At 45.7% G+C, this 14,346-nt stretch overlaps 1 protein-coding gene across 1 annotated transcript in view; it reads right to left on the bottom strand.

Moving 5' to 3' along the window:
• Positions 1–14,083, bottom strand: part of LOC119442410 (myosin heavy chain, non-muscle) — an 81,905-nt gene extending 67,822 nt beyond the window's left edge. Inside the window, exon 1 of the mRNA XM_037707284.1 lies at positions 13,920–14,083. Within this exon, the coding sequence (XP_037563212.1) occupies positions 13,920–14,083 (164 nt within the window). The remainder of the gene's footprint in view (positions 1–13,919) is intronic.
• Between the last annotated feature and the right edge of the window lie 263 nt (positions 14,084–14,346).

The raw sequence follows: 14,346 nt of genomic DNA, 5'->3' as shown, positions 1-14,346 counted from the left end.
GCGATAACACGAGTGCAAGCAACTCGGAGCTGAATCGGACAGCATATTAAGGGGTGGCTGCATTATCCGTACACTGCGCAGCGTTTGCAGTCTACCTTGGAATGCTCATAAACGGGGATGGCGCTATCGGCGCTGCTAAAGCCGCCCATATAGTGGCGCAGCACCAATTCCCAAAGTGCCTACCTTTGCAAGGAACTGGCCGCGTACGTACTCCTTTTTGCCTCCTTTGTCGACGATAATGTCGTGAGGGTCCTTGGTAAAATCAGCACCCGTGACGGTACAACTGATGGAAGCCGTCGTGAAATATTGTCCGGAATGGGCAGAGCTCTTTCGAAGACAGGATCGGCCGCTGCGCGTGCTGCCTCGCTCCTAGGCGCGTGCACTTCGCACCATGGCGCTAACCAGCTTACCCACTATCAGGAACGGGCCAGAACCCTTCAAACCCTGATCCCAGCGGGGACTGCGCAACCGACTACTGCCTACCACTTAGTCTACAACATCCATATACTAGAGTATGTAATAATGTAGCCAGTGGAGCGGATTAGTGGCCGAGCTTGAGCTTTCAGATTGACCGCGAGTAGCTTGCGTAATAAGCAGGAAGTAGAGTTTGAATTTGTATCACTTAATTGACCTAGAATGAGAAGAAAACACTATGAAGAAATTGGCAATTTTGACAGAAACCGAAGCATCGAAAGCGATAGCTACAGGATTAGCATTCAATTCGAGCTCTTGAGACGGTATTCTAACAATACTTGTAAAGTGACAAGGCGTGACGTGCATGCGCGACAACTGCTGATGCACAGCAAGAAAGAAACGTTGCCGTTTCGCCCTAAAAGTGAAGCATCTCTTGCGATAGCAAATTAGTATAGAGCTATACGGATTAAGGATATGAGTTTTATCGGCTACATAAACTTGGACGCATTCGCTTACTAAATGAAATAACAAGCATGGTGTCAGCGCGCACAAGCAAACATTATTAGATCACACTCGATCACCCCAGACAACCACCGTCAAAAAGCTGGCGTGAGCAAGCGCGGCTGCAGCAGCGAGCGAAGGGTCGTGCGGTGTATCGTTTCAACGGAAACTGAGCGGCGAAAGGGGCACAGCGCATATAAAGGTAGAAGCCGCGTGTACATCGCTTTTAAGAAACGGTGCGCGCAAGCACCCGCAGGCGCACAAAGCACAAGTGTGCACTTACTGGCAGAATAGAAGCCGCACCCCGTCCCTCCCACGCTTCCTTCCCGCTTTCCTCCTTTCGCGTGTGTGATTTAGTCGCCAGTTCCCCTTTCGACCGGTCGCAAGTTACGGAGTTGGTGCCGCAGTACAATGTCGCCCCCGCTCCCTCCCTCCCTTTCATCTCCTCATGGCATTACGCACGACTGAAGACGTCGTGTTTGCTATCCGCCGTGTGTTAGCTCTCCGTGAAAGCGCGCGTCCGTCGCGTTTTTTTCACTCGCACATACAGCACACGGCGCGCGGCGACGATTTTATCGCCCTTGGAATTTATACGGAACCTCACGGCGACGACAACGATGGCATAAATGCGCGAAGAGTTTCCATATAATTGCTATGGTAATAAAACGGCGCCCTGGCAAATACCTTGCTTGTCAGAAGGCTGGCATGATGAGCAACGCCGGCAGTGGTGTTGCAGGCGCCGCATCGTGATGGGGCATGAGATGACACCGATCCACCACGGAAACTCAGTGGCTACGGCCTTGCACTGCTAAGCTGGCGGTTTAGCCTGGATCATGGCCACGGTGGGGAATTTTCGCGGGCGTTAATTGCTGAAACGTTCGTCTTCTTAGGTTTAGGTTCCCCTGAAAGAACCCCAGGTGGTCCAAATTGATCCGGAAATCATTCACTGTATACGCCGTCCCTCACAATGGTATACTGTTTTTGACAGGGAAAACCTCAGAATTTTTCTTTAATGAGAGGGACCTTCTGCGTTTACGAGCGCCCAATTCAGTGATTGGATGGGAATATATAAAGCTTTACGTTTCTCAGCCGTTAGGCTCATACCAGTGCATGTAGCACGGAATTGTAACACAGCTGCAGGCAGATTTTTTTCGCAAGTTAAACGTTTATTATTCTGTGTCACTGTTAGCCGCCTGACCGAGTGGCCGAAGTGGGCAGGCATGAGGGCATGAGAAGCTACAGGTTGTTTTTTACGAATTACATTTTTCATATGAATTTTATTCATGCGTCGCAAATAACTGCGAACAGTGGCTGATATCAATGTGGCTGATGACAGAAATAAAAACGCCACGGCGACTTTCGAGCTCGGAGCCACGTTTGAAACAACGATGAAGTGCGGCAATAATGAAAAATAAAATTGATCTTTATATTTTGCCCAAAGAACCAGCACCGTTCTGGGCACAGGGTATGTTATTTATGTTCATTTATTTATTAGAGCAGTGCACAGCTACTTTATGAAATAAGTATGGTGCCCTACCCTTGGAACAAAGCGGCGTATTCAAATTCCGCGCTTGTGGGATGTTTAGACTATGGCATTGATGCGCCCTCTTCCAACCTTTTCTTGATATTGATATTTTCGTTCTTCCATATTTAGAGGTGTTGCACTGCGCTAAAATGCAAAAGACGCAAACAACTGAGGGATCGCCATTGGCTAACCGGTATGTTCTTCAAGCGTGAAAAAATGTCTGGGCTTCAAACCTTCGCACACTAGGAATTTCTGTACTGTAGCGATCCGAAACTTCAATCAACTCTTTAAATACGACAACCCCAGGAATTAGACACACTCTACCAGCGGATATGTTACCATGGCGTACACAAACGGCCTCCTCAACCGCGTTGTTCAAAACAAAAAGCCCCTGTTGGTACAACTGTGGTTCTATGACAATGTAGAGCGTGCAGTGATGAAATGGCCATATTTTAGTAAAATATGGCTACAACATTTCACGGCCCTATGACACCAAGGCGCATATTATTATTTGATTACCTTCAATCAATTAGCTTTTTCTAAAAAATCTAGCTCTCATTCCGTCTGTTAAGTAGCATAAAAAGCCAGCAGTCAAGTGAAGTAGAGTAAAATATTCGCACCCGGAGGGCACAAAAGCGAAATGAAGATATGAGGTTTTTTTATGTATTGCGCGCGCGTGTGCGTGCGTGTGAGTGTGTTTTTCACTTGGCCTTTTCACTTGGCCTCCTAGGGCTTTTGCTAGCTTCTCGGCTTCCCCTACTGAGACGCATGTTTGCTTAAATGAAACAGAATTTAAGAGCTATTCTCCATCTCACAAGTCGTTTGCTGCACAGTGGAAGCTGCAGGACTCTTTAGCAAATACTAAAGCCAAATGCTCCGCGAAATGTGTTCATTCGCGTCGCGTCGCGTCGTCTAATCACCGCCACAGTGATTCACGGTGTAAGAAAGCGCATGTGCAAAGGTCCTCACGTGTCACGTATCGCTGTAACCTATCATGCGCCAAGCAACGATTAATGTCCTTAATGCCGCTAATAATGAGACAGTTACGCCCTGAAGTAAAGTCCGCTGAGCAAGGATTATTGCCTGTGTGCCTCTCGCAACTTCAGCAGTGCTGCAAACAACTTGTGAGTTGTATTTTAGGGGCTTAATTCACAAAGCTTTTTGTTGAAGTGTTTCTTTCCATTTCTCAGGCGTCCCACTTGCAGCCGCCTTTAAGTCAACGGTGTGAGGGATCTGCGATAAGCATTGCGTGTATGCTTTAGTCATTAAGTCATTAAGAGCTCCCGAGAGAAAAACTACGCTGCTGAGGCATAAATGTAAAGGCGTAGTGAACAGGAACACGATCGTCACAATTTGCTGTACACCAGTGATTAATTCTGGCGATGCGCTCAGATCCAGTTCGCAAACATGAAGGGGATATTGCCAGCAGCGTTCGACACTTATGACCAGATATTTTCTGCCATTTTACTTCTGGGTCATCACACTACCTTGTGATCAAGGTTTTTGCATGCGAGAACAGACGCTCACAGCTGTAGTGATTCATGGCAACCAGTTGGATACCGCCAAAAGTTTTCGGTCATTTGCAAAGCGACAATCCTTCAAACGTCTCTTGGTTCCATTAGCTCATGTCGAGGACCTGTGTCTGGATAGCAGTGTCTGCTTGGTGAGCCCCGAAAACATCGAACAAGCACAAGGCCTTGGCATTAGGGGGCTGCCCGAATGTTTTGTCTTTCCGTTCGACATAGGAAATGCTTACGAAAAGGTGTGACTAAAATTGCACGTAAAATGCTGAAAAAACTGCACGGTTTGTAATATGCAGAAATTATAAAAAAATGTCCACGAACTTTCGCGGCACTTTTAATAGTAGTTTTGTAGCCACGAATATCCCCTTTACCGAACAAATTACGGGTTTTACAGTATGGGGCACACTAAAAGTTGAATAACGCCAGAAATGCCGAAACAGCCTGGCCGAAATTTTATTGCACAGTAAATAAAACCTCCCATATACTCCGATAATTGCAATAAAAAGATCCCCCGAATAGACCCTCCGATTTTGCCCCCAAAGAAGGCGTCAATTGAAAACGCGGAATTACCTAACATTTTTTTTGTGGCCGCGTTGTGCGTAATAAAGAGAAGTAGTTCTCAAAAAAAGAAACAAAGAAAAAAAATGGCGGTAGCCGCTGAGAGAGCCGGTTTCTTTGGCAGGAAATGAGCTGATGTTTGCTTCATTTTTAACTGCCTTAATATCCAAGGCTTTTCCATGTTGTCCAGAGTAGGTGTTCTCTTTGGAGCTAAATCGGTGAAGTGAATAATGACGTCAAGGCCGGAAGAAAAGGTAATATTCCAGCTCTCTTTCTTCTCACTCTTCGTCAGTGGTACGAGCATCACTCGATACCTGCGACGTCACCATGTCTTCTAGGTCTCCTCTGCGGCGGAAGGTAAGAAGCGAACGTATGCGGGTGAAATAATTTGTTGAATTTTACCGGCCCCAATTACGCTTTCTCCCAACAAACTCGTGTCGGCTCATGCGGGCGAAAGCTCCCAACGTTTGCCATCTCACTACGTTAAAATGCACCCATAACCACCAAAGGTTGTCGACGCATGAAATACAAAACAGTTTACGAAACAGTGAATGCACCTGTCCAGAAAATGAAAAGGTTCGTTTAGAATTTTCTGCATGACTACCACATTCCTAACCGTTCTTAGCGGTTGAGTGAAGAAGTGACCGCGAAATAAACATATTTCGCTACATCCACGCTACAAAACTTGCCCCAATAGATTTTAGTATACGTGAGGTTTGAGAGCCATTGTCAATGACTCGGAAACTTCCATCGAATGGATCCATTCAGTTTTGAGATTTATGTATCGCGTTTCGTAATGACCAAACATGCCCGGGTAACCAGCCAAGATCGAGCATGCCGATACCGCATTATGGATCGGCTCATTCGAAGCTTGCCAAAAAAGCAATATTAAGATGTGTTTTCAGAATGTACTTAAAAATCTTGCCCTCACATTGCCCATCAGTGTTTTTCGGAGTAAGTGGGTCGCCAGAAACTTTTTTGAATGTCAAAAGGACGTGCTTTATAAAATTTCACTCCCCTGAGGAAGGGCATATATCGGGCAAACCAGTCGCTGCTCAAGTCATGTCAAAAATGGAGACAACGGGCACCTCGCCGCGGCCTGCAAAGCGTGCACCTGCATCCCAAATTTCACAGCTGCGTCGTAATAGCGCGGAATCGTAATCAATGGGCAAGGCTTATAATCGAGGCCAAGTCGATATGTGACGAAATAGAAATATTTGTGAGGATAGCGTCCGCGACGTTCGGTCAGGGGCCGGAAACTCCCTATATCTCCCTTGGGACGCTCGGTCCCATGCCGATAGGCGGCGGCAGCGCGGCTTCCACCCCTGGCGGCTGCCGGATATCCTACTAGAAATAATTCACAAACTAAGCAATGCTTCCATGACGTCACTGATGAGGTCATAAGGTAGAGGGAGAGGGCGCGCACTGGGAGGAGGAGGAGGAGGGTTGCCGCTGAAGCCCTCGTTTCTTTGGCGCTGAGCCGTGCTCCCTCAAGGACTGCAGAAGATAGCATCAACCTTTTCCCTTTCCTCACAAACCACTTACACACACTTGGCATGCAAGCGGACTGTGTTCGTGCTCTGTTGCAGGTCCGATGGCCGTGCGGCGACATTGGCCAAATCGCGAAGCAGGACCCGCTTAAGTGTGTCGTGTATTAGGAAGCGCTTCCTTCCTACCAGGTTTACCTTGCAAGCTGCTATTCTTTTTCTAAATAACTGGAACGTTGCTCGCACGCACCATTGCCAAGCAATTATAATCAGAAATATTTATAGAGCGAACCGTTGTTAATTAGTAATATTCGCGGTAATATATTACATTTCGTCATTTCTTGAATGTAGTCGCTTTGAAAGTCCAAACTTACGGTTACGGTTAGGGCTACACTTTATCTAGTCCAGAGTGGGGGGTATCATAAAGAAAATAATGTCTGGCACCATCAATCGTTATTTTGTTCATGAGTTGTGAAATGGATCAATTAAACTAGCCGATTTCTCGGCCAGCCAAAACTCAACACAAGTGAAAGTTGAACGCTTTTGTTTTTATTCACACATTCGGTACTGGAAAAAACTGACCTCCACGCAGTACGAAAGTGACAATCGACAGAAGCAATTTTCATTCAAAACGGAAATTTGTACATAATCAGTGAAAATAGATTCCAGAAGATCCAAACCAATGAAAAAATTATTAACCACCACGGCTTGAAATGCGAAAACACGCGTGTACTTAGATTTAGGTGCACGTTAAAGAACCCCAGGTAGTCCAAATTTCCGGAGTCCCCCACTACGGCGTGCCTCATAATCAGATCACGGTTTTGGCACGCAAAATACCATACTTTTTTTATTAACCACCGCGGCTGCGTCTTTCTTTCTTTTCTTTTTTTAAACTTGGCTGTGCATGTCGACAAAGAGTGAACAAAATGTATAGCCCCGAAACCCGCGCTCTAGTCCTTCATTAAAGTATTTCACCGGCAACAGATGGGCTGCCGTCATGCCTAATGAGTAGAGCGACACTGCTCTTATCAGTCACTCTTTCAGTCCACTAAGGCTTGCACAGAACTGGCTTACTCATGCAAGATGAATTCCTGGTGGGAATATAGAGTGAAATACTTGTGCTCACCGGTAGTCATTAGGAAACCTGAAAAACTTCGCAGAACTGGAATACCCGATGATCGAACACCACACAGTCGCGCCACACATGTGATGCCCCGATTTAGCCATCTTCGTCTAATCCTTGGTCGACTTGGGGCGCGATCTTGTACGCGTTCCAAAATGGAACAGAGGCCGTCCGTTCCATTTTGAAACGCGTATAAGTTCGCGCCCTTGGTTTCCTGCGTCTTCCGTTCGTTGCACGCCTGCTCAAGCTTCCCTGTCTTATCTTTCCCATCGTCACACTTGGGACGACAACCGAAGCAGACGACCAAGCACGATCTGACTTGTGATATCGCTGAGCGAGTGGCAAGGGTGAGCGAAGGCAAGCTCGAAGGACGCACGATGGCGACCACTTCATGTAAAATCCCGATATAAGAAAAGTACCGCCATCCTTTGATAAACGCCGCTTCTCTCTCTCCTGTATCTCCGATTGGACGATGATAGCGCGCGCTTTTCACTTCTTTATATTTTCTTTTTTTCCGCCTCAGAGCCATGTTGAAAGTCCTGTGCGCAGCCGCAGTCACCGGCGGCGGCGGCGGCGCGCGCCCGGCCTGAAAGCTTCAACGTGGACTTTCTAGGTGCGCCACCGTCGACTTGGCTTTCGCAAGCAAAAAGTAAAGAAAAAAGCAAGCGCTTTAGGAGAGGAGGCGGCGAAGGAAAGTGTAGATGGCGGTACTTTTGTTATATAAGGACTTTACTTCATGTGGTTCGCCCGATTTAAAATTCACAAAAAGTGAAATAAGAAAAATAACTTAGGATTTCCGGAAACCCTAGCAGCGCGCATGTTCCCTGAAACCGAAACTAGCTTTTCTCTTCGTGGGCGGGTTCGGTCATTGACAGAAAAGAAACTACGGTTTTTGGATGTGTAATGAGTGCAGTGAGCATGTCAAGTGTCACGTGTGTAAGCGTATATAAGTGACATCCCAATTTTCTAATAAACAAGTTGAAATTTGCGATATGAGTGTCTCGTCTTCACCTATCGTCCTCTTCCTTTGAGCGCATATACACTATCGTCTTGACAAATGGCAATGCTCAGGAGTGTTCCTTATTTATCGGGATGAAATTGTTACAGAACCGCGGCATCGTGGACTAATAAAACTTCAGCACATTGAGGATAACGAACAAATTATCATAACGTCTTGTGAAATAAGGTGCCCCTTTTTGAAATGACACTAAAATCAATAACAACTGATATAAGATATGCGTCGAGGACAACTTACATCTACAAACCAATTAGCGTTACTCGAGTTCACACACCTAGAGTGTGTACGTGCATATCTCTTCTCCACAATTCCATGTTGCCCCGTTCCAGATATATGGCGGCAAGAATGCCAGTCTCACCATTAAGTCCGACAGCTTCGCTGTGGCTGCATGATGTGCCGACGCACATAGGATTTTTTTTTCTTAACAAGCTGTGGTCGTACTTTGTTCCAAATCATTTTATTTTGTACTCTTCAGAGCCTTGTCATTGGCTCAGATGCTGCTGTGCGTTATTATTGGGCGTTGGCACTCGGCGTGATGAATGACAAGAAAATGGTTGAAAGCGAAATGGATCGTAACAAAACCTTAAGCACAAGCGACGCGTGTATTCAAGAATATGGCACATGATGGCATCCCCGCCCAACATTACTATGAACGCCCGCAGCGGCGGATATGTCCTTCTGAGGTGCGCAACGTCATAGCCCTACGCGGTGGGCGCACTAGATTCTAAGCAAGAGCGCTTTCTCGAAATCACGAATTGGGAGAAGAGGAAGAACGTAAACTTTATTTTCAAATGAATCAGATTCGAGTCCGGCGTCTTTTCAGTGAGTCTGGGCACCCGCCGCGGAAGCGGTTTCGAGATAGGGATGGTAATATCGATGAACGATTAATCGATTAATCGACTAAAAGTACGCCGCAAAACGATTAATCGTCATCGATGTGTACCTTTAATTTAATCGGTTTAATCGATTAAAGCAGTTCGATTAATCGTTTTCCAGACAGTGACTAAAGTGGCGTGAAAATTTTGAAATCGTACTGTAGAATGCGGAGTACGAGCAACGACCGCGCGGCTGCGAAGACCGAGAGCGACTGTCGACTGTTTTCCCGAGTCATGTCGAGCTGGCCAAGCGCTTCCCCGCTTTACGCGCACGTCACACAGGCTGCCTGCGGCCCGGAGAGAGGCCGCCCCCGTGGAGGAAGAAATAAACTAGGCGAGAGCATTACGTGAGGCAGCTAGTCTTGGCAAGCGAACTCACCGTCAAGCGATTTCCTTCGCTTTTTACTTCGCAGTAGGGTCAACACGTGACCCTGAGTGACAACGTATTGGCCGATAATGTTTGGTTCGCAGCAGTTTCAAATCAGTGCGCACCCGTTCAGCTGCGCTGCTGCCCTGCACCAGGCAGCATTAAACCTACCGCGCGCTCTGATGTGGCGATCACGTGTTGCGCCATTACTTCTTGATGTCAGTCCTGCTGCGATGTTCTCTTCTAATTATTCCTTCCTCCATGCCCACCCTCCTCAGTAAGCGCCATTTTTAACATACAGGGTGTTCATTTTTAAGTTTTACGGAATTTTTAGAAATCGCCTGTGGCAGGTAGCATAATTTCATCATTGAGCTGGGTTATTCGATGAGGCGCAAATTCGCACGAGAAATCGAAACACATATTCAACTAATTAACAAAAAATCACTGATTAACTTCTTAGTTAATTACTTTACGACACATATAACAATTTACGAATTGTAGCCGGTGATCTTGTCAGGCGTATCCACTTGCAATGAATTTCCAGAATGACACCAGTTTGGAGATAGGCGCCATCATACTCGCCGTAAAAATGCACTGTTGTTCCACTTAATTTTTTACCAAAATGCATTGAAGCACAAAAGTAACTGGAACGCCCATGTATTTCGTCCCACACTTTGGAAAATACTATCTCAAAGCTGGCGTCATCCTGGAAATTCATTTCAAGTAGATGCGTCTTGCAAACTCACCGGCTACAGTTCGTAAATTACGATGTGTGTCTAAAGTAATTAACCAAGAAGTTCATTAGTCAATTTTTGTTAATTGGTTGAATATGTCTTTCGATTGCTCGTGCTACTAATGTCCACCGCTCAACGATAAGAATTATGCTACCTGCCACAGGCGATTTTTAAAAATCGATTTTTAAAAATCGACTTTTTAAAAAAGCTACAGAGCAAGCCGCAATGCAGTAAATGCGGTAGTTTCTTCTAAATATGGTCACAACTGAGACACATTTCGCAAAAACCATGTATATCATGCTTGATCTTGAACATTTCTACATCACATTATTCAATTTCTTTATAATGTAAATAGTTGGAATCTACAAGAATTAAGTTTTTGTATGGCATATACGACAACTTTATATACTAAGTAGAAGAGCCACCCCGGTTGCTCCAAAAGTACTCGAAACGGGGGGCTGGTGCCGCCGGACCACCACCTTAACATTTGTTAGCCGGTGAAAAGCGGTCACCGGGGAAAGATAAACAAGTACACGTGTCAATATGAACACCCTGTATATTGCTTATTCCTTCACTAGTCACTAGTGGCAATTATAGTTGACCTCTAACAAACTAAACATTATTCTTTATCAAAATTTATACGCTTGTATGTCTTATCCTGGTTCCACCTTTCAAGCGTTAAAATAGGTACATACGTGAATAGATAACTGTGTTTCAGCCTTTTTAAAGCGCCCGAAAAAAAAGTCGATTAATCGATTAATCGACGAAAAACCCCGCATCGAAATCGATTAATCGATGATACGCTAAAGCGACGAACGATTAATCGTTAATCGATTAAAACATTTAATCGACCATCCCTATTTCGAGACGGGCACTATAGTTTACGAAAACAACAGCGCAAAACGGACACGAGCTAAGGCAAAGAAGAACACGACACTGGCGCTGACTCACCACTGGATTACTTTGCTAAACATGAATTTCCTAAACATGAATTCCCTAAACATGAAGTTTCCATTCTAGTATAAAAGGGCACTAATTTGGCCTTGTTGGTAGGGCATACTGAACGTAAACGGCAAGAAAAACAAGCTGACAGAAGTGCACGACCCATACGCTAACTCCAGAAAATGGTTGAAGAAAGTAGTATTTGCACTTGCAAAGATATACCTTCCTCAGAATACCAGATCTGCTCATTGCATATATTTCGATTGCTTAATTGTCAACGCTGTTTTTTCGAATACTTGCAAAAAAGAAGCTGCTGTTTTTATTACAGCCAATTCTGTTTTCAAGAATCTCGTTATCCTTTAACCTTTTTCAGTTTGAGGGTTTATTTGTGCGATACAAAAAAGGAAAGAAAAGCCACCACACACGTAGTTCTGGCTTTACACTCTACACTGCCATAGCTCGGTTTTCTTTTCCCCATCTCTTGCCTTACCTGAGCGACTTTCTGTGCTGGCTCTGAATTAAAGTGGGAACATTGCATACCGACGTTTTATGCCTCTCATAAAGTCTCGGCAGCGTCTCTGACTGACGCAGCTATTCTTCAGCCAAGAATACTTATTTTTTAACAGAATGAATTAACTTGTGGAACATGTCGATGAGGTAAGCGGTTATTGATCGAACCAGTTCAGCCGCCCACCTCGAAACTATGATTGATTGAAGTTCTGATGCGACAGCTGCAATCGGCCAACCTTGGTTTCTTAGTGGCTGTGGTGTCGCAGAATGGTGGCAGTGACCAGGTCGCGGGATGAAATCCTGGCCGCGGCGGCCACATTTGGATGGTGGCGAAATGCGAAAACACCCGTTTTAGGTGCACGCTAAAGAAACCCAGGTGGTCCAAATTATTTCGAAGTCCCCCACTGCGGCTTCTCATAATCAGACAGGGGTTTTCACGAGTAAAATCAAGTTTATTTAAGGTTTATATTATAATATGAACAGGCGTATTATGGCCTTCATTAGGCTCCAGCAGAGGTCTGCTGAAAATCCGAGAATCATTGAGAGTGTGGAACAGAGGCTCGGTCGTCATAACATGTCGGCAAGCCAGACACCGTGAATCCTGTAACACGGAAAATATTTTCCGAAAGGTTAGTGAACCGTCAGTACTTTTTCAGCAATCGTCACCAGGTTAACAGCATTAGCATTTTAATGGGCATTACGTAGAATTAGTCGAGACAAACATATTGACTGGCAATGTCCAGCAGCTATTTCAAGATATCGAAGTGTGCCCTCTGCAGTGTGGAGATGGAGAATTCTCTATAATGTCTGACCCGTATTCATGATGGCACAGCTGTATAGCAGATGGGTCCGTATAACACGTCGTGTGTGCCTTGGGGCCTTACCTCCCACTTCAATTGCTGCTTCAGAGATCAGTCAAGTTACGGTTTCATTCATTACCTGTATGTTATCTTCATCTTCCTGTTCTCAAGCTGCATATTTGTTGGCGAGCACCAGCCTGAATTGGTCTGCTTTTACCCTTACTACGTCTAGGTTGGCCTGATTCTTCATGACTAATTTTATTCTTTCTCTCTTCAAATTGAGAGAAATCCTAGACCTTACTAACCTATGGTCACTGCACTTTACCCTACCTAACACTTCTACGTCCTGCACTACGCTGGGATCGGCAGAGAGTATGAAATCTATTTCATTCCTTGTTTCTACATTAGCGCTCTTCCAGGTCCACTTCCTGTGCTGCAGTTTCTGAAGAAGGTAATCATTATTAGGAGCCTATTTCTTTCCGCGAATTCTGCAAACAATCTCCTCTAGCGTTCCTGTAAACGATGCCGTAGTTGCACACTAGCTTGCTTTACCCCCTTTTGCATTGAGGTCGCCCATGACTACCGTATGCTGAGTTTGCACCTTTATCATCGCTAATTCAACATCTGCATAAAACTGTCCTATTTCTTCGTCATCGTGACAGGACGTTGGGGCGTATGCTTGTAGTACTTTTCTTCTATACCTCCTGTTTAGCTTTATTACGACGGCTGATATCCTCTCATTAATGCTGTAGAATTCATCAATGTTGCCCGCTATGTCCTTATGGACTAGAAATCCTACTCCGAATTCTCTCTTGTCTTGAAGACCTCTGTTGCAGAGGACGTGGCCGTTAGTCAGCACTGCATAAGCCTCACCCGTTCTAGCCTCACTAAGGCCAATAATATCCCAGACAATACCTGACAATTCTTTAAATAGCCCTGCTAAGCTATCCTCACTCGATAGGGTGCGTGTATTGAACGTTGCCAGGTACCGTTTCCAGTGGTGGCCTGTCCGGACTTAGAAATTCTTAGCACCCTCTGCCGCGTCGTAGGTCTGAGCGCGGCCTTGGTCAGGTGCTCCGCAGCCGCTGGGGCTGAGGACCATGGGTTAACTATAGGAGTCATGAGGGAGGTATATAGTGGCCGAATACTGCACCAGGGAGGCCAAGTCCTGTTTTGATGAGGGAGTGACTCTGTTGAAGCTTAGTGCGTCTTCCTAATTTGGTTGCACATGGACCAGTATAGGCCCACTAGGTCTCGGAGATTTTTTTCCGGTGTCAGGTGCCACTCCATGCATAAAATGTGGTGGACTGAAAATGTGGTGGTGGAAAATGTTGAGGATTCAAACTTACGACCTTCAGATTAGAAGCCGGGTGTTCTACCTCTGCTCCACGCCACCACTAAACTGATTTAGTGTCCCCTTAATATTTCGCAGGTTCCGTGCCTCCCTCAAAAGTGTCGCCCATTTAAAATACAAAGTGAAAACTTTCATCCTTACCCATGCGATATTCCAGAGCTTGGTTTTCATGCTTCAAACGGGCATGCGCATCTTCCAGCTCCTTCACCTGTGATGCCATCTTGTCACGATCGCTGGCTGCCGACGCCAGCTCCTGCTCGCGACACAACAGCTTTTCGCTCATGTCCGCAAGACCCAGTTTCAGGCTGCCGCATTCCTGTTGTAGCTGCTCGACAAGCGATGACAGCTGCATCTGCCTGTGCTGACTTTCCTTGAACTTCAACCTAACTTCCTCAATGGTAGAGGCAGCAGCCAGGCACACTTGCTTCAGACAGTCTCAGCTGCAGCATTTGCTTTGCTGCAGCAAAGGTCAGAGACGTATCCCGTCTCTGACCTTTCTCCTCAAGATTGTTCCGTGGTGCACAGTTCTCGTTGTTCATCTCTTTAATCCTGGCTTCGAGGTGCTCCATTTTGAGCTTGGCTGCCTCGATGGTAGTCTTGAATGCTGCATTTACA

This window comes from Dermacentor silvarum, chromosome 1 (assembly GCF_013339745.2).
Source record: "Dermacentor silvarum isolate Dsil-2018 chromosome 1, BIME_Dsil_1.4, whole genome shotgun sequence".
NCBI lineage: Eukaryota > Metazoa > Arthropoda > Arachnida > Ixodida > Ixodidae > Dermacentor > Dermacentor silvarum.
This window is presented reverse-complemented; position numbering and strand designations above follow the sequence as displayed.